Source organism: Plectropomus leopardus, chromosome 14 (genome assembly GCF_026936395.1).
Source record: "Plectropomus leopardus strain MGB_pleo_1.0 chromosome 14, ASM2693639v1, whole genome shotgun sequence".
NCBI lineage: Eukaryota > Metazoa > Chordata > Actinopteri > Perciformes > Serranidae > Plectropomus > Plectropomus leopardus.
Genome location: NC_142189.1, coordinates 56,105 through 75,000, shown reverse-complemented (window position 1 = coordinate 75,000; position 18,896 = coordinate 56,105). Strand labels below are relative to the sequence as shown.

Here is an 18,896-nt window from a genome sequence, read left to right as displayed (position 1 = left end):
CACACACACACACACGGACACACGTTATAAATACATTTATCTCTCTTGTTGGTTTTTGAATCTCCTCGCATGTCACGGGGAAAATTTGTCCCAAATGATAAATTCGAAGACTATCCGAAATTAAATAATCAAGCAATAATATCTGTTTTTACAGTTTCTGGCTGTTAAATTGTGTCTTTTGGTGACGTTTGATTTGGCAGGCTCACAGGTTGGAAAAGCATGTTTACTTTAAAAATCACCAAAAGTTTAAAAGAAAAAAATCTGCTAAAATCTTTTTTTTTTAAAAGAAAAAAGAAAATCGTCTTCTTTCTAAATCCCCAAAATTTTTAGGGTAAAATAAATAATAATAAATAAAATAAATAGAAAAAAATCAAAAAATGTTTAAAGTAAAAGAAAGTCTCCACAAAGCTATAAAGAAAAAATAATTATCAAAACTTTTTTAAAGTCCCTCATAATTTTAATGGAAAAGAAATAACCAAAAATTGTAAAGGAAAGAAAAAGCAAAAACAGAAGCAAAATAATCACCAAAAAAAATTGAAAGAAAGAAATCACCACAACTTTTTCAAAATCACCAAATATTTTTAAGGAAAAAAATACAGCCAAAAATTTCAAAAGACAAAAAAAGCCAAAATTTTCCAAAGCAAACATGTTCCGGTCCTCGGACCACAGAGACGCCGCCCTTCTTCACTCACCTTGGTGGCTTTCTTGGTGAACTTGGCATTGTCCTTCTCCAGGTCGTGCCAGGACCTGATGGGGGTCTTCAGCTCGTCCCCCACCACCATGCCAGGGCCCTGTGTTGCTGGGCCGCCGATAAAGGTCATGATCCGAGCGCCCGTGTTGGGGAAGGTGCACTGTGGGTAAAAAGCACAGATCCTGTGTGACGCGATGCCAACGTGTGAACGCTGCTGAGTTACACCCCCCCAAACCCCCACCTCACCTCCAGCAGGCCCACGGCGATGGACATGGCCACGCCAAGCGAGCGCAGTGGCCTCTTCCCCTGAGTGACGGGCCACGGGTCGCGCTGCAGCTCCCCCAGCAGGTCAGTCAGGTTCATGTCAATCTTCTGCACTGGCTGCAGGAACCTGCGGGAGGGAAAGGGTTAACTCTGAGGGTCCGAAGAGTTAACTCTGAGGGTCTGAAGGGTCTGAAGGGTTAACTCTGAGGGTCTGAAGGGTTAACTCGGAGGGTCTGAAGGGTCTGAAGAGTTAACTCTGAGGGTCTGAAGGGTCCGAAGAGTTAACTCTGAGGGTCTGAAGGGTCTGAAGGGTTAACTCTGAGGGTCTGAAGGGTTAACTCGGAGGGTCTGAAGGGTCTGAAGAGTTAACTCTGAGGGTCTGAAGGGTCTGAAGGGTTAACTCTGAGGGTCTGAAGGGTCTGAAGGGTTAACTCTGAGGGTCTGAAGGGTTAACTCGGAGGGTCTGAAGGGTCTGAAGAGTTAACTCTGAGGGTCTGAAGGGTCTGAAGGGTTAACTCGGAGGGTCTGAAGGGTCTGAAGGGTTAACTCGGAGGGTCTGAAGGGTCTGAAGAGTTAACTCTGAGGGTCTGAAGGGTCTGAAGGGTTAACTCTGAGGGTCTGAAGGGTTAACTCGGAGGGTCTGAAGGGTCTGAAGGGTTAACTCTGAGGGTCTGAAGGGTCTGAAGGGTTAACTCTGAGGGTCTGAAGGGTTAACTCGGAGGGTCTGAAGGGTCTGAAGGGTTAACTCTGAGGGTCTGAAGGGTCTAAAGAGTTAACTCTGAGGGTCTGAAGAGTTAACTCTGAGGGTCTGAAGGGTCTGAAGGGTTAACTCTGAGGGTCTAAAGAGTTAACTCTGAGGGTCAGGGGTCAGGTGTCGGTGGGTGGGGCCTCACAGGTGAGCATTTACCTGTTGGACAGTGGCTGCTGGGCGGGCTGAGGTCCTCGTACCTGATTGGCTGCAGGTTTCGTCAGACCGAGCATCTCCTGCAGAGTCACACACACACACACACACACACACACACACACACACACACATTTCAAGAACTTTCCAGGACTTTGAGTTGAATTCATTAATGAATTAACTAACTTAGGGACTGTTGGTTATGTTTTGAGAAAACTTGGAAAAGATCATTTTGTTTTATGCTTTCTGTAAAACTTGTTAGCAAGTTTTAATAGAAAAAAAAAAATTTCTTGAAAAATTTTTTGGTCTTTTATAAAGAAAAAAAATTGGGGGATTTTTTATTGTTAAAAAAAATTGGGGATTTTTTATTGCTAAAAAAAATGTGAATTTTTTTTTCTTTAAAATTTTCGTTTTGGGTTAGGGGCGATTTCCTCTAAAATTTCTCTAAAAACTGAAAGGCATCTTTTGTTTCTAAGCGGTCCCGAATGTGGACCGGTTACTGTGTCAGAACTGGTTCCAGCGGGAGTCAGAAACCTGGAGCTGCTTGGCGTTCAGGTCCTTGGTCCCCCTGAAGACGTAGCTCTTGGAGATCCCCTCGCAGCCGAGCTCGTGGACCTGGACCATGCGGCCGAAGGTGATGAGTCCAACCAGTGCGGTGGGAGGCAGCAGGGACAGGGACATCTGCAAGGACTCCTTCAGAGCCTGCAGGTCCTCGTCCTCCATACAGGTGTCCACCACGTACAGGAAGACGAGTGGCATTTGAGGACCCCGCTGAGGACAGAGACCACATCAACTTATACACCTGGACATATGGACCGTCTGTCTCTCTGTCCATCTGTCTTACCTGGACCACATACTCGATGGTGGAGAACTGGGGCAGCAGCTCGGCTGGTTGGTTGACCTCTGAGATTCCGGCGTAGGACGGAGGAAACTGCAACAGAACAAAGAGTCACTGTGTGTTTGTCCACGTCTTCTGTGACTCTGTCTCTATGAAGACATTAATGTGTCTCTACTGAACCTGGTTCCTCTGGTAGCAGAAGTTACAGGCCCACAGCTTGGCTCGGTAGTCCACCTGACTGCAACACACAGACAGGTGCGTGTTAAACACGTGAATGTTGGACGGTGCATGTTGGACAGTTCGTGTCAGACGATGTGTGTTGGACAGTGCGTGTGGGACGGTGCGTGTTGGACGGTGCGTGTTGGACGGACATACCAGAGCGGGTTGAGCACGGCGCGGCAGGTGGCGCGGCTGCAGAGGACCGGTTCATACTGAATCGGTGGCAGGTCGGGCCGCTCCCTCAGCGGGGTGAAGAGCGCCGACACGGGAACGACCATCCGTGTTGCCTCCAGCCGGCTGGACGGCCAAACGTTCCAGCTGAACCGCACGCCGTCACGCTCCTCGTTCTGAGCGATGTACTCTGGGAAGGTCGCCATGGCACCGCAGGGAAGTGGGAGGGGTCAGACACACCGTCGGGTTAACGCTGCGGGGGGGAGGGGGCAATGTTAATAAACATACTGCCGTAATACTAATATTACTGTGGTACTACTAACGTAACTGCAGTACTACTACATTTACTGCAGTGGTACTAACTTTACTGCAGTAGTACTATCTTTACTGCAGTAGTAGTGATATGTATGCTGTTTGCATGACCACAGATGATCAGAGCGTGAAAACTGCAAAACGCCTAAACTGACCCTCGCTAAGCCCCACCCCCCTTGGTTACTGTTGCTATGCCTGATGAGCTTTCAGTCCCAGCAGGTGAAATAGTGAGGAAGACCACCGTGATACTGTTCGTGTATCGGCGTTTTGGCTTCAGGCCTCCCGCGCACATAGTTACGGTTGCTAAGGTAGGACTGGATGGTGGCTGTTCTTGGGCGGGGCTTTACGAGGGGTCCAGTTAAAGTATTTACAGAGCAGTACTACTACGCCAAATTCTTTTCTGCAGTACTACGACTACTTCTACTACTAGTACTACTACAAAATGTTTTACTGCAGTACTCCTACTACTATTACTACTACACCAAACTCTTTACTGCAGTACTACTACTACTACTACTACTACTACTACACAATCCTTTACTGAAGTACTACTTTTACTACTACTACACAACCCTTTACTGGAGTACTACTACTACTACAACACAATCCTTGACAGTACTACTACTATTATTATTACGACTACTACTACTCAACCCTTTACTGCAATACTACTACTACTACTATTACTACTACATGAAACCCTTTACTGCACTATTACTACTCCTACTACTACTCACTGTGAAGAAATACAGATGTACAGTTAAGTACTGCAGTACACAGTGAAGTAGTGCAGTACACGGAGAAGTACTGCAGTACACAGTGAAGTACTGCAGTACACAGTGAAGAAATGCAAATCACAGTGCAGTACTGCAGCACATAGTGAAGTACTGTAGGACAAAGTGAAGTGCTGCAGTACACGGAGAAGTACTGCAGTACACGGGGATGATCGATCAGTTTATTGGTCTGATCGGAGTTCAGGTGAGTCCAGTTAGCCTCAGGGACTAACAGCTAACAGGTAAACAGACACGTCATCGGCAGGTGACGGCGTCACACTGACCGCACAGGTGAGCTGACGGAGTCCAGGTGAGTTAGGAGGTCTGAGGGGTCCGCGTGAGTCTGAGAGAGAGGAGGTTAATCAGTAACTCACCTGCTCCTGCTGCTCCTGCTGCTCCTCTCTGTGACAACACGGCAAAACAACATGGCGGCCGGCCGGCGCCACGTCAGAGCACAGAGAGGAGAAAAAGAGAGAGGGCTCACTCTGACCGAAAACCCCGCACAGACGGCTTTAAAAAAAGAAAACATACTTCCAAGTCCTGAGATTTAGAAGGCATTTTGTCTTTTATGAAAAAGAAAGAGGGAATGTTTGAAATGTTTATTGTACTGTTTTTGTCCTCTGGTCCCCTGAGGATCAACAAATACTCGTCTCATCTCGTCTCATATTATGAGTCATTAAAGTTTTTGTATCACAGCACAAAGTGGCTGCAGGCAGCTCTTCCTCTACACAAACACTGACCTTATTCTCTCGATCTTCTTCCTTAAACAGCTGACTGCACACCCGTCGGGAGACCCGACGGGACAATTTCTGTAACTGTGGACGGTCTGCAGACACAGAATCTCTGTCAGAGTGACTCATCACATCAACACGGGATCTTTGGCGAAGCTTGCGCACAGAGGAACTTGAAACCAAATGTACGGAGGCTCCTGAGGGACAAATCAAACTTTGGCCAAAAGTCTGCTGTGATGTTTCGTCTCTGAGTCTGAAAACGTCACTCACCAATTTCTCAATAATTTTAGTTATTAGTTGTGCTTTTCCATAATTATTTTATTTTTGGGTATAATTGTCTTTCACTCGTTAGTGAACGTTATAAAGTGTTTTCATTAAAATGAGGATGAAATAAAAACAGTTCAGGTTTAAAACGGTGCGATACAAATGTTTATTATATGACAAAAATACTGTCACTAACTAACGTCGTCGTCTCCTCGTCCAATCAGGACAGACTCTGATTAAATCTTATACACAAACACCTTTTTCACAACTAAATTAAACACCCTGCTCCTCCTCCTGCTCCTCCTGCTCCTCCTGCTCCTCCTGCTCCTGATTTAGAGGACCAGTCCGTCACGTTTCAGTGGACTGTGCCTTTAAATCAGCATCTTTCTTCTTCTGGAGTTTCTTCTAAATGCAGCAGGCGACAGAATGAAAATTCAAACATCCTGCTTTTATTTTGTCTCTCCACACTTTCTGTTCTCCCTCTAGGCCCCGCCCCTCTCCACCTGTACCTGACCGGGGGCGAGGCTTTAACTTGTAGTTTGTATGTTTTAAGGCAGCTGGTTGGTCGGCGGTCACATGTTGTTGAATCCCATCATGCCTTTCATGTTGCCGGCGGCGCCCTGCTGGAACTGACGCATCATCGACTGCAGACCCGCCATTCCACCTTAAATACCAAACGAAACATTTCATTTAGATCCATCATTCCACCTTAAATACAAATAGTTGGACAGGTGTGTTGGACGGACAGGTGCAGCTGTCTCACCCATGTGGTGCAGGACTCGGGGGTCCATCATTTTGGCCATCTGCTGGTTCAATTTCGCCATCTGAGACGGGTTCACGTTCTTCGACATGTCTCCACCTGGAGGACACCAGAGACACATGAGACAGGTCCAATCATGGACTGATCTGTCCCCCTCTCTGCCCCCCCATTCGCTGTCTCTGTGTCCGTCTCCACCTTAAACAGTCCCTTGCTGCCACTTTTGTCTCTGTCTGTCTGTCTCTCTATGTCCTGTGTCTGTCCCTCAAACAGTCCCTTGATGCCTCCTCTCTCTCTCTGTCTGTCCCCTGTCCCCGTACCTTTGAACAGTCCCTTGATGCCTCCTCTGTCTCTCTGTCTGTCCCCTGTCCCCGTACCTTTGAACAGTCCCTTGATGCCTCCTCTGTCTGTCCCCTGTCCCCGTACCTTTGAACAGTCCCTTGATGCCTCCTCTGTCTCTCTGTCTGTCCCCTGTCCCCGTACCTTTGAACAGTCCCTTGATGCCTCCTCTGTCTCTCTGTCTGTCCCCTGTCCCTGTACCTTTGAACAGTCCCTTGATGCCTCCTCTGTCTGTCCCCTGTCCCCGTACCTTTGAACAGTCCCTTGATGCCTCCTCTGTCTGTCCCCTGTCCCCGTACCTTTGAACAGTCCCTTGATGCCTCCTCTGTCTGTCCCGTCCCCGTACCTTTGAACAGTCCCTTGATGCCTCCTCTGTCTGTCCCCTGTCCCCGTACCTTTGAACAGTCCCTTGATGCCTCCTCTGTCTCTCTGTCTGTCCCCTGTCCCCGTACCTTTGAACAGTCCCTTGATGCCTCCTCTGTCTGTCCCCGTACCTTTGAACAGTCCCTTGATGCCTCCTCTGTCTCTCTGTCTGTCCCCTGTCCCCGTACCTTTGAACAGTCCCTTGATGCCTCCTCTGTCTGTCCCCTGTCCCCGTACCTTTGAACGGTCCCTTGATGCCTCCTCGGTCTCTCTGTCTGTCCCCTGTCCCCGTACCTTTGAACAGTCCCTTGATGCCTCCTCTGTCTCTCTGTCTGTCCCCTGTCCCCGTACCTTTGAACAGTCCCTTGATGCCTCCTCTGTCTGTCCCCTGTCCCCGTACCTTTGAACAGTCCCTTGATGCCTCCTTGGTCTCTCTGTCTGTCCCCTGTCCCATTACCTTTGAACAGTCCCTTGATGCCTCCTCTGTCTGTCCCCTGTCCCCGTACCTTTGAACAGTCCCTTGATGCCTCCTGTCTCTCTGTCTGTCCCCTGTCCCCGTACCTTTGAACAGTCCCTTGATGCCTCCTCTGTCTGTCCCCTGTCCCCGTACCTTTGAACGGTCCCTTGATGCCTCCTCGGTCTCTCTGTCTGTCCCCTGTCCCCGTACCTTTGAACGGTCCCTTGATGCCTCCTCGGTCTCTCTGTCTGTCCCCTGTCCCCATACCTTTGAACGGTCCCTTGATGCCTCCTCGGTCTCTCTGTCTGTCCCCTGTCCCCGTACCTTTGAACGGTCCCTTGATGCCTCCTCTGTCTCTCTGTCTGTCCCCTGTCCCCATACCTTTGAACAGTCCCTTGATGCCTCCTCTGTCTGTCCCCTGTCCCCGTACCTTTGAACAGTCCCTTGATGCCTCCTCTGTCTCTCTGTCTGTCCCCTGTCCCCGTACCTTTGAACAGTCCCTTGATGCCTCCTCTGTCTCTCTGTCTGTCCCCTGTCCCTGTACCTTTGAACAGTCCCTTGATGCCTCCTCTGTCTGTCTGTCCCCTGTCCCCATACCTTTGAACAGTCCCTTGATGCCTCCTCTGTCTGTCCCCTGTCCCCGTACCTTCGTACAGTCCCTTGATGCCTCCTCTGTCTCTCTGTCTGTCCCCTGTCCCCGTACCTTTGAACAGTCCCTTGATGCCTCCTCTGTCTCTCTGTCTGTCCCCTGTCCCTGTACCTTTGAACAGTCCCTTGATGCCTCCTCTGTGTGTCCCCTGTCCCTGTACCTTTGAACAGTCCCTTGATGCCTCCTCTGTGTGTCCCCTGTCCCTGTACCTTTGAACGGTCCCTTGATGCCTCCTCTGTCTGTCCCCTGTCCCCGTACCTTTGAACAGTCCCTTGATGCCTCCTCTGTCTCTCTGTCTGTCCCCTGTCCCTGTACCTTTGAACAGTCCCTTGATGCCTCCTCTGTCTGTCCCCTGTCCCTGTACCTTTGAACGGTCCCTTGATGCCTCCTCTGTCTGTCCCCTGTCCCCGTACCTTTGAACAGTCCCTTGATGCCTCCTCTGTCTGTCCCGTCCCCGTACCTTTGAACAGTCCCTTGATGCCTCCTCTGTCTGTCCCCTGTCCCCGTACCTTTGAACAGTCCCTTGATGCCTCCTCTGTCTCTCTGTCTGTCCCCTGTCCCCGTACCTTTGAACAGTCCCTTGATGCCTCCTCTGTCTGTCCCCGTACCTTTGAACAGTCCCTTGATGCCTCCTCTGTCTCTCTGTCTGTCCCCTGTCCCCATACCTTTGAACAGTCCCTTGATGCCTCCTCTGTCTGTCCCCTGTCCCCGTACCTTTGAACGGTCCCTTGATGCCTCCTCGGTCTCTCTGTCTGTCCCCTGTCCCCGTACCTTTGAACAGTCCCTTGATGCCTCCTCTGTCTCTCTGTCTGTCCCCTGTCCCCGTACCTTTGAACAGTCCCTTGATGCCTCCTCTGTCTGTCCCCTGTCCCCGTACCTTTGAACAGTCCCTTGATGCCTCCTCTGTCTCTCTGTCTGTCCCCTGTCCCCGTACCTTTGAACAGTCCCTTGATGCCTCCTCTGTCTGTCCCCTGTCCCCGTACCTTTGAACAGTCCCTTGATGCCTCCTGTCTCTCTGTCTGTCCCCTGTCCCCGTACCTTTGAACAGTCCCTTGATGCCTCCTCTGTCTGTCCCCTGTCCCCGTACCTTTGAACGGTCCCTTGATGCCTCCTCGGTCTCTCTGTCTGTCCCCTGTCCCCGTACCTTTGAACGGTCCCTTGATGCCTCCTCGGTCTCTCTGTCTGTCCCCTGTCCCCATACCTTTGAACGGTCCCTTGATGCCTCCTCGGTCTCTCTGTCTGTCCCCTGTCCCCGTACCTTTGAACGGTCCCTTGATGCCTCCTCTGTCTCTCTGTCTGTCCCCTGTCCCCATACCTTTGAACAGTCCCTTGATGCCTCCTCTGTCTGTCCCCTGTCCCCATACCTTTGAACAGTCCCTTGATGCCTCCTCTGTCTGTCCCCTGTCCCCTGTCCCCGTACCTTTGAACAGTCCCTTGATGCCTCCCATCTTCTTGACCATCTGGGCGAACTTGGTGTACTGAGTGAGGAGCTCCTGGACGTCTCTGGTGGCGACCCCTGACCCCCGGGCGACCCTCTGGATCCTGTTGGGCTGCTTACTGAACAGCTTGGCTCCGTCTTTACTGTCCAACTCTGAGGACACACAGAGGACAGGCCTCGCTCATGTCTCCGCCACTGCTCCGGGACTTTTAATGAATCGACCATAGACGCTCTTCGTCGCCTCTTTTTCGGGATGATTTTTAACGAAAAAATTCTGGAAACATATTTTTTCTTTCAAAATGTTTTCTTTTTTTCTTTGAAACTTTTTTTGTGATTTTTTTTTTTTTAAGAAAACATTTAGATTTTTTTTTGTTGGAAAAATCCTGGCAATTTTTAAGAAAAATGGCATTTTATTTTTCCTCTTTTTATTTATTTTTTTGCTACTTTTTCCAAAGACAAAAATGTGGCTTTTTATTTTCTCTTTTAAATGTTCGTGATTTTTTTCCTTAAAAAAACCCAACTTTGATCTGTTTCCTCTTTAAAACTGGCGGCTTTTTTAAAAAAAAAATATTTTTATTCAGTGTGTGTGTGTGTTTCTGCGTGTGTGTATGTGTGTGTGTGTGTGTGTTTCTATGTGTGTGTTTGTTTGTTTCAGTGTGTGTGTGTGTTTCTGTGTGTGTTTGTTTGTTTCAGTGTGTATGTGTGTTTCTGTGTATGTGTGTTTCTATGTGTGTGTTTGTTTCAGTGTGCGTGTGTATGTGTGTGTGTTTGTTTCAGTGTGCGTGTGTATGTGTGTGTTTGTTTCAGTGTGCGTGTGTATGTGTGTGTGTTTGTTTCAGTGTGCGTGTGTATGTGTGTGTGTTTCTATGTGTGTGTTTGTTTCAGTGTGCGTGTGTATGTGTGTGTGTTTCTATGTGTGTTTCTATGTGTGTGTTTGTTTCAGTGTGCGTGTGTATGTGTGTGTTTGTTTCAGTGTGCGTGTGTATGTGTGTGTGTTTCTATGTGTGTGTTTGTTTCAGTGTGCGTGTGTATGTGTGTCTCTGTGTATATTATGTGTGTGTCTTTGTGTATTATGTGTGTGTGTGTGTGTTTGTGTCTCTGTGGATATGTGTGTGTGTGTGTGTGTGTGTCTCTGTGTATATATGTGTGTATATGTATGTCTCTGTGTATATGTGTGTGTGTGTCTGTGTATATATGTGTGTATATGAGTGTCTGTGTATATGTGTGCGTGTGTGTGTGTCTCTGTGTATATGTGTGTCTCTGTGTATATGTGTATGTGTGTCTCTGTGTATATGTGTGTATGTGTGTGTGTGTGTGTGTGTGTTACCCTGGTCGTTCATGCTGTCCATGATGGTCATCAGTTTCTTCAGTCTAGCCATCGACTCCTGCTCGTTTCCTTTACTCATGAAGTCTGTGCCGAAGCCGGGAATCATCCCCTGAACACATCACAGACAGGCAGAGACAAAAGGACAGAGACACGGTGAGATCCTGCTGAGGTCCGGGTCATGTGCCGGTGGGCGGTGCGTGCGTTTACCATGATTTGTCCGAAGGGTCCCATCTTCATGATGTTCTGGAACTGCTCGTACATGTCTCTGAGAGTGAACTGACCTGGGGTCAGAGGTCAGAGGTAAGAGGTCACAGGTCAGTGTCCGATACACATGTGAAGATGATTACGGTGGCGGCGGCGTGTTCTCACCGTGTTTGAGTTTGTCGATGAGCTCCTCGTTGTCGTCCAGTTTGAGCTCGTTGACTCTGTCGATCAGACCCTCGATGTCCCCCATCCCTGACAGGAAGAGCAGAACTCAGTTACCACGGAAACACCTCAAACTACCTGCTCGCTGCAGCTCAGTGAGGTTGCGGGGATGTTGCGGGGATGTTGCGGGGATGTTGCGGGGATGAGATACAATAAATAGTGAAGACAGTAAAGAAGGTTTCCAGCTGAAAGATGTCCCGTCGATTCAGTTTGTCTCAAATAAAAGCAGCGACGTCAATACGAATCTTTAAGAAACTTTTCAGTGAGTTTTTTAGGACTTTGAGGCAAATTTTAAAAACACGCATCAAAGGACCTTCAACCCTTTCTTTCATTTTCATTGCACAGACACACACACAAACACACACACACAGACACACAGAATAACCTGAAGGTGTGAAGGAAGCAGAGTGTGTGTTTATGTCCGTGTGTGTGTGTGTGTGTGTGTGTGTCTGTGTGTGTTATGTCCCTGTGTGTGTGTGTGTGTGTGTGTGTGTGTTCTCAGTGTCAGTGTGTGTGTGTGTGTTATGTCCCTGTGTGTGTGTGTGTTCTCAGTATCAGTGTGTGTGTGTGTCTGTGTGTTATGTCCCTGTGTGTGTGTGTTCTCAGTGTCAGTGTGTGTGTGTGTCTGTGTGTTATGTCCCTGTGTGTGTGTGTGTGTTCTCAGTGTCAGTGTGTGTGTGTGTGTGTGTTTCTGTCGGTGTGTGTTTCTGTCGGTGTGTGTATGTGTGTGTGTGTGTTTATGTCCATGTGTGTCCCTCTGTGTGTGTGTGTCCATGTCTCCGTGTGTGTATGTCCCTCTGTGTGTGTGTGTCCCTCTGTGTGTGTGTGTGTGTGTGTGTGTGTGTGTCCCTGTGTGTGTGTCCGTGTGTGTCTGTGTCTCTCTGTGTGTGTCTCCGTGTGTGTGTGTGTGTGTGTGTGTCCCTCTGCGTGTGTCCCGCTGTGTGTGTCCCTCTGCGTGTGCTCCTCTGCGTGTGTCCCTCTTTGTGTCTCTCTGTGTGTGTCCCACTGTGTGTGTCCCACTGTGTGTGTGTCCCACTGTGTGTGTGTCCCACTGTGTGTGTGTCCCTCTGTGTGTCCCTCTGTGTGTCCGTCTCACCCAGCAGTTTGCTGATGAAGGGTTGGGTCTTGAAGGGCTCAAAGTCGTCGATGTGTTCTCCGGTTCCGATGAAGATGATGGGGCTCCTGGTGGCCGCCACGCTGAAACAGCAGAGGAAGAAGAGCGTCAGCTGGAAATGCGTCACTGTGACATCACGCCAGCAGTGACATCATTGGGTCTTACGCGCTCAGAGCTCCTCCTCCTTTGGCGTGCCCATCCAGCTTGGTGACGATCACGGACGCCACGTCCACTTTGTCTTTGAAAGCCTTGGCCTGGGACTCGCAGGCCTGACCGATGGACGCGTCCATCACATACACGATGTTGTCTGGTTGCTATGGAAACATGGGCAGAGACACAGGGTCACTTCGGCGCCCCTCGGCGGGGTCACGTCAACCTCAGGCCGGTCACCCGGGCGTTCAGGGACTCACCACGGCGTTGGAGACCTGCAGCATCTCCTCGAACAGCGAATCCTCCTGTTTGTGGCGTCCACTCGTGTCCACGATGATGATCTCAAAGTTCTCGGCTCTGAACTTCTCTACGCCCTCGGCGGCGATCACCACGGGGTCCATCTCTGTGTAACTGAACACAACGCACAGGCGTGACATGGGGTCAAAGGTCAGCAGGCAGCACAGGGCACAGCTGTCAAACTCACCTGCCGTAAAACGGGATCCTGGCTTTAGTGGCGTTCTGCTTCAGCTGGTCAAATGCACCTGAAAGACGACAGAAACAGTAACTCAATTCCGGTGAGGTCTGGTGTCTGTAGGTGACTGTAGGTGAGATCAGGTGACTGTAGGTGACTGTAGGTGAGATCAGGTGACTGTAGGTGAGGTCAGGTGACTGCAGGTGACTGTAGGTGAGGTCAGGTGACTGTAGGTGACTGTAGGTGAGGTCAGGTGTCTGTAGGTGAGGTCAGGTGACTGTAGGTGAGGTCAGGTGTCTGTAGGTGACTGTAGGTGAGGTCAGGTGACTGTAGGTGAGGTCAGGTGACTGTAGGTGACTGTAGGTGAGGTCAGGTGACTGTAGGTGACTGTAGGTGAGGTCGGGTGACTGTAGGTGAGGTCAGGTGACTGTAGGTGAGGTCAGGTGACTGTAGGTGACTGTAGGTGAGGTCAGGTGACTGTAGGTGACTGTAGGTGAGGTCGGGTGACTGTAGGTGAGGTCAGGTGACTGTAGGTGATGTCAGGTGTCTGTAGGTGTGGTCAGGTGACTGTAGGTGACTGTAGGTGAGGTCTGGTGTCTGTAGGTGTCTGTAGGTGAGGTCAAGTGACTGTAGGTGAGGTCAGGTGACTGTAGGTGAGGTCAGGTGACTGTAGGTGAGGTCTGGTGTCTGTAGGTGTCTGTAGGTGAGGTCAGGTGACTGTAGGTGAGGTCAGGTGTCTGTAGGTGACTGTAGGTGTGGTCAGGTGACTGTAGGTGACTGTAGGTGAGGTCTGGTGTCTGTAGGTGTCTGTAGGTGAGGTCAGGTGACTGTAGGTGAGGTCAGGTGACTAGGTGAGGTCAGGTGACTGTAGGTGAGGTCAGGTGTCTGTAGGTGACTGTAGGTGAGGTCAGGTGACTGTAGGTGAGGTCAGGTGACTGTAGGTGACTGTAGGTGAGGTCAGGTGACTGTAGGTGACTGTAGGTGACTGTAGGTGAGGTCAGACGACTGTAGGTGAGGTCAGGTGACTGTAGGTGAGGTCAGGTGTCTGTAGGTGTGGTCAGGTGACTGTAGGTGACTGTAGGTGACTGTAGGTGAGGTCAGGTGACTGTAGGTGACTGTAGGTGAGGTCGGGTGACTGTAGGTGAGGTCAGGTGACTGTAGGTGATGTCAGGTGTCTGTAGGTGTGGTCAGGTGACTGTAGGTGACTGTAGGTGAGGTCTGGTGTCTGTAGGTGTCTGTAGGTGAGGTCAAGTGACTGTAGGTGAGGTCAGGTGACTGTAGGTGAGGTCAGGTGACTGTAGGTGAGGTCAGGTGTCTGTAGGTGTCTGTAGGTGAGGTCAGGTGACTGTAGGTGAGGTCAGGTGTCTGTAGGTGACTGTAGGTGTGGTCAGGTGACTGTAGGTGACTGTAGGTGAGGTCTGGTGTCTGTAGGTGTCTGTAGGTGTCTGTAGGTGAGGTCAGGTGACTGTAGGTGAGGTCAGGTGACTAGGTGAGGTCAGGTGACTGTAGGTGAGGTCAGGTGTCTGTAGGTGACTGTAGGTGAGGTCAGGTGACTGTAGGTGAGGTCAGGTGACTGTAGGTGACTGTAGGTGAGGTCAGGTGACTGTAGGTGACTGTAGGTGAGGTCAGACGACTGTAGGTGAGGTCAGGTGACTGTAGGTGAGGTCAGGTGTCTGTAGGTGTGGTCAGGTGACTGTAGGTGACTGTAGGTGAGGTCTGGTGTCTGTAGGTGTCTGTAGGTGAGGTCAGGTGACTGTAGGTGAGGTCAGGTGACTGTAGGTGAGGTCAGGTGACTGTAGGTGAGGTCTGGTGTCTGTAGGTGTCTGTAGGTGAGGTCAGGTGACTGTAGGTGAGGTCAGGTGTCTGTAGGTGACTGTAGGTGTGGTCAGGTGACTGTAGGTGACTGTAGGTGAGGTCTGGTGTCTGTAGGTGTCGTCAGGTGACTGTAGGTGAGGTCAGGTGACTAGGTGAGGTCAGGTGACTGTAGGTGAGGTCAGGTGACTGTAGGTGAGGTCAGGTGTCTGTAGGTGACTGTAGGTGAGGTCAGGTGTCTGTAGGTGACTGTAGGTGAGGTCAGGTGACTGTAGGTGAGGTCAGGTGACTGTAGGTGAGGTCAGGTGACTGTAGGTGACTGTAGGTGAGGTCAGGTGACTGTAGGTGACTGTAGGTGAGGTCAGGTGACTGTAGGTGAGGTCAGGTGAGGTGTGATGCTGGTTACCGGCTCTGAAGGTGTCGGCACAGATCAGGCAGGTCTTCCAGCCTTTCCTCTGGTAATAGTAGGCGAGCTGCAGGAGACACAGAGGACAGTGAGACCACAGACGGACAGACGGACAGACAGCAGGGAGCGTGACAGGGGTCAGGGGTCCATCTACAGGCTTCTAACATTTTTGCTTTTCTGGTGATTTTTTTGTTTATCATTATTTTGGCAATTGTTACCATCAGTTTTTTATATTATTTAAACAAATGTGGTGGGGTTTTTATAAAATATTTTGGTAATTTTTAAATACGTCTTCCCAAATTAATGAATTCAAACATATACATACATACATACATACATACCTACATACATATATATATATATATATATATATATATATATATATATATATATATATATATATATATATATATATATATATATATACACACACACATACATATATATATATATATATATATACTAGTGCTGGGCCGTTAACGGCGTTAACGTGCTGCGTTAACGCGGGATTCTTATCGTGCAATAAGGAAATTATCGCGCGATAAACTATTCACTAAGTTGGGTCTATACAGTGAGCAAGGCACCAATTTCACTTTGTTGTTTAAGCGCGGATGTATACCTGGTCGAATTACGCGGAGGGGGCGCGAACAAGGCAGAAGCTGGTCTGCCTGAGTGACCGGAGTGATTGGCTCAAGCCGTGTCACAAAGCTGCTGACCGTTAATGGTCTTCTTCATGACCTCTAATGTAGGCCCACAGTTCAGTTAGGGTCATGTTATCAGAGGCTGCGCCCTCTGCTGTTCATTCCAGTTAGCAGGAAAAAGCTTTTTCCACATGGAGACAGAACCTGTGCTCCTAAATGTCTGTGTTTAACAAAATAAAAAAAAGTTAAACACCAAAGTAAATCTTATGGAACATTATTTTTCTTTACCAAATATTATAGTAGAACAGCTTTCTCAAGCATTTTGTGATGCATTTTCATCATTTAGATAGATAGATAGATATTATTTTGAATGTCTTTGGCAAAATTTAAATCTATAATTTTAATCTAGATTAATCGAGATTAACTACAGGATTGCAGTGAGATTAATCTAGATTAAAAAAATTAATCTATGCCCAGCACTAATATATGCACACATTTACATTAAAATGTGATTTTTAGGTGATTTAAAAAAACATTTTGGGGATTTCTTTTATTTGGAAATGTTTCTGGTGGGTTTTTTTTAATAACATGTCTGGAATTTTTTTGGAGGGAAATCATGCGGTATGTTTGATAAATGAGCCCATTAATCAGCCAGAAACTAAAATCTAAAATTATTTTTGCTTTCTCAGGTTTCGATGGTCCTGTGGTGACCCGGTATCCACAGGGGGCGGGGCTCTGTGATGTCACCTTGGAGCAGGTGGTGGTTTTGCCGCTGCCCTGAAGGCCCACAAACATGATGACGTTGTTCTTTCCTTTAGTCGGAGTCCAGGCCTTCACACCGGGGTCCACCAGCTGAGACACACAGACAGACACAGAAAGAGACAGAGACAGAGACAAACAGAGAGAGACAGAGACAGAGACAAAGAGAGACAGACAGACAGACAGAGAGAGACAGAGACAGTCAGACAGAGACAAAGAGACAGAGACAGACATAGCAGTTAATGGTTAGTATTAAAAAAGGAAGTTCAGAGTCTGAGAAGAGGTCGGGGTCAGAGGTCAGAGGTCCTTTCATCATTAAACTATTGTTTCAAAATATTTTCAGTCCTGGAAAACTCAATTTTAGTTTCCTGACTCTTCCAGGACCTGTCCAGGTCTTGGGGTCTGACCTTGACAAGCTCCTTGAAGACCGCATGCTGGATCATCCTCCTCTTGTTTAGACCTGAAGCCATCTCCTCCAGATCGATGGCAGACCTGCACAGACCACAACAGGGATTTCAGGACCAGGTCTACAAATCCTAGACCAGGTCCACAGATCCATCACCAGGTCTACGGATCTTGGACCAGGTCTACAGATCCCAGACCAGGTCTATAGATCTTGGACTATGTCTATAGATCCCAGACCACACCACATCTATGGATCCCTAATCTGGTATACAGATCCCTGACCAGGTGTACAGATCTTAGGCCAGACTCAGGACTGTGGTACTCACTTGACGTTCTCTCTGAGCTGTTTGACCAGTTTGATGTTGACGTCGGCCTCCAGCAGAGCAGCACAGACCTCCTTCAGCATCGCGTTCAACACCTGAAACACACACACGCCATCAGACCAGGTCCTCAGGACCCAGACCGGATCCTCGGAACTCAGACCAGGTCCTCAGGACCCAGACCGGATCCTCGGAACTCAGACCAGGTCCTCAGGACCCAGACTGGGTCCACGGGACTCAGAGCGGGACCACGGGACTCAGACCGGGTCCACGGGACCCCCCAGATGCTGGTTACCTCCTCGTTGATGATGGTGGCGTTGCTGAGTGACCTCAGCGCCGAGGTGATCTTCCTCCCCAGGTCGGCTAACACCATGATGGCGTCTGAAATGATCCTGAAACACAGATCACACACGTGACCTCACAGGATGACACGCCAACAACGGAGTCACTGATTTGACAGTTCTGATGATGTCATCATCTGAGTCCACCACACACACACACACACAGACACAGACACACACACACACACCATTCTAGACAATAACTTTGATCTGATGGATTTACCAAGATCTCCGTGTGTGTGTGTGTGTGTGTGTGTGTGTGGAGGGGAACCCCCGACGGAGCACGCTCAGTGAGTCAGCAGGTCAGCTGACAGGTGAAGGTCTCAGCAGGCAGCAGCTGCTCACTTCCTGTTGAGAAGAGAGAAGAAGAAGAGTTGAATGCTCCTGATGCTCTGCTACTCCATCTGTGCCCAGAGTACACTCTACTGCTCCGGCAGTGTGGCTGATAAAAAACTGGTCCGTTTATTTGTTCCAACAGCTCTAAAAACAAAAAAAGCAAGAAAAAAACAAACAAGGAATACAAGACAGAAATGTACTTTCTGTGTATAACTTTAAAAATATAATGATAATTAAAATATTTTATTTACTCCGTGTTTTTGATGGACACTGAAGTAGTTTGCTCAGAGTTTAAACGCTTAACACCACGAGAACAAAACAACAGGAGAAAAACAGCAGTTTATTTTATTGTGGTTTTATTGTAAACCAGCGACGTGTGACCGATCAATAATTTGATTTTTCTTCTTCGCGTGTTGTTTCAGAAACACAAAGACATTATTGATGATAAATTCAGTGTTTTCTGATCGGATTGAGTTATTGATCTCTAACAGCCGGCAGATGTTTAAACTAATAAAAAATCATCTTCATACTTTATCATCGAACCTGCGTCACGTTTCTAATGACGTCATCATCGATAATCGAACTGCTCGATCATCTTTTAATCAGTTTAATAACAACATGTCAGCTGTTTACAGCGGCTCTCTGAGCCAGCGTTAGCCGTTAGCAGTTAGCATTCACCGTCCGCACAGACTGCGGTTAGCGGTTAGCACAGTTAGCTTCGCCTTAGCCTTACGTTAGCTTGATGTTAGCTTCAGCGTGAGCGCGCCAGGCTCGTCACAGAGCGAGAGGACCGCAATCAGTTAGTATTAAAGCAGAATCATTACCGACTCACCGACTGTTGGTGAGTTTGATCGAACAGCAGCTGAACAAACACCGACACAAACGGAGCGTCATCGATACTACCGACACGGAAACAACTCTTCTTCTGCGCCGTCTTTAACGGCAGCTTCAAACCCTCCAGCGCCCCCCGCCGGATCCCCGGTGGCACCACACACAGAACAAGAACCACAAACTGGACTCTTTACTGGGAGAACAAGAACCACAAACTGGACTCTTTACTGGGAGAACAAGAACCACAAACTGGACTCTTTAGTGGGAGAACAAGAACAATGTACATACATAAAGTGAAACATACAGATCAAGAACCACAAATAACAATAATAATAATAATAATAATAATGATGATAATGATGCTTATTATTATATCGAAGAAGAATCGT

The 18,896-nt window shown here is 48.5% G+C and overlaps 2 protein-coding genes across 4 annotated transcripts in view; both read right to left on the bottom strand.

Annotated features, from left to right (window-relative positions):
* Window positions 1-4,649, bottom strand: part of sec23a (Sec23 homolog A, coat complex II component) — a 24,202-nt gene extending 19,553 nt beyond the window's left edge. The window contains exons 1-8 of one of the 2 annotated variants that reach the window (XM_088087582.1): window positions 4,544-4,649; window positions 3,070-3,337; window positions 2,875-2,932; window positions 2,701-2,787; window positions 2,391-2,627; window positions 1,863-1,939; window positions 938-1,082; window positions 693-851 (exon numbers count right to left, since the gene is read on the bottom strand). In XM_088087582.1, coding sequence (XP_087943708.1) covers window positions 693-851; window positions 938-1,082; window positions 1,863-1,939; window positions 2,391-2,627; window positions 2,701-2,787; window positions 2,875-2,932; window positions 3,070-3,290 — 984 coding nt within the window. In that variant the 5' untranslated portion in view covers window positions 3,291-3,337; window positions 4,544-4,649. Of the gene's footprint in view, window positions 1-692; window positions 852-937; window positions 1,083-1,862; window positions 1,940-2,390; window positions 2,628-2,700; window positions 2,788-2,874; window positions 2,933-3,069; window positions 3,338-4,453; window positions 4,521-4,543 lie in introns of those variants that run through there. The other variant, XM_088087584.1, reaches the window with a different exon arrangement.
* A 657-nt stretch (window positions 4,650-5,306) lies between these two features.
* On the bottom strand, window positions 5,307-18,634 carry srp54 (signal recognition particle 54). Of its 2 annotated transcripts, none has more exons than XM_088087585.1 (17): window positions 18,509-18,634; window positions 17,564-17,688; window positions 17,295-17,391; window positions 17,006-17,097; window positions 16,682-16,766; window positions 16,263-16,367; window positions 14,875-14,941; window positions 12,669-12,726; window positions 12,445-12,595; window positions 12,200-12,348; window positions 12,017-12,117; window positions 10,864-10,950; window positions 10,702-10,775; window positions 10,495-10,603; window positions 9,150-9,320; window positions 5,928-6,023; window positions 5,307-5,828 (listed from the first exon to the last, which is right to left on the bottom strand). In XM_088087585.1, exons 3-17 carry the CDS (start codon window positions 17,370-17,372, stop codon window positions 5,737-5,739), a joined length of 1,515 nt encoding a protein of 504 aa, XP_087943711.1. In that variant the 5' UTR covers window positions 17,373-17,391; window positions 17,564-17,688; window positions 18,509-18,634; the 3' UTR covers window positions 5,307-5,736. The 2 variants fall into 2 exon arrangements, with proteins under 2 accessions (XP_087943711.1, XP_087943712.1); XM_088087586.1 differs by having other exon boundaries at window positions 18,410-18,550.
* Between the last annotated feature and the right edge of the window lie 262 nt (window positions 18,635-18,896).

Coding starts and splice junctions, on each gene's coding strand:
- srp54 (XM_088087585.1), bottom strand. CDS start 17,372: ATGGTGTTAGCCGACCTGGGGAGGAAGATCACCTCGGCGCTGAGGTCA. Junction 12,596..12,668: donor AGGATCCCGTTTTACGGCAG/GTGAGTTTGACA, acceptor CGTTGTGTTCAG/TTACACAGAGATGGACCCCG. Junction 6,024..9,149: donor CATCAAGGGACTGTTCAAAG/GTACGGGGACAG, acceptor GGTGTCCTCCAG/GTGGAGACATGTCGAAGAAC.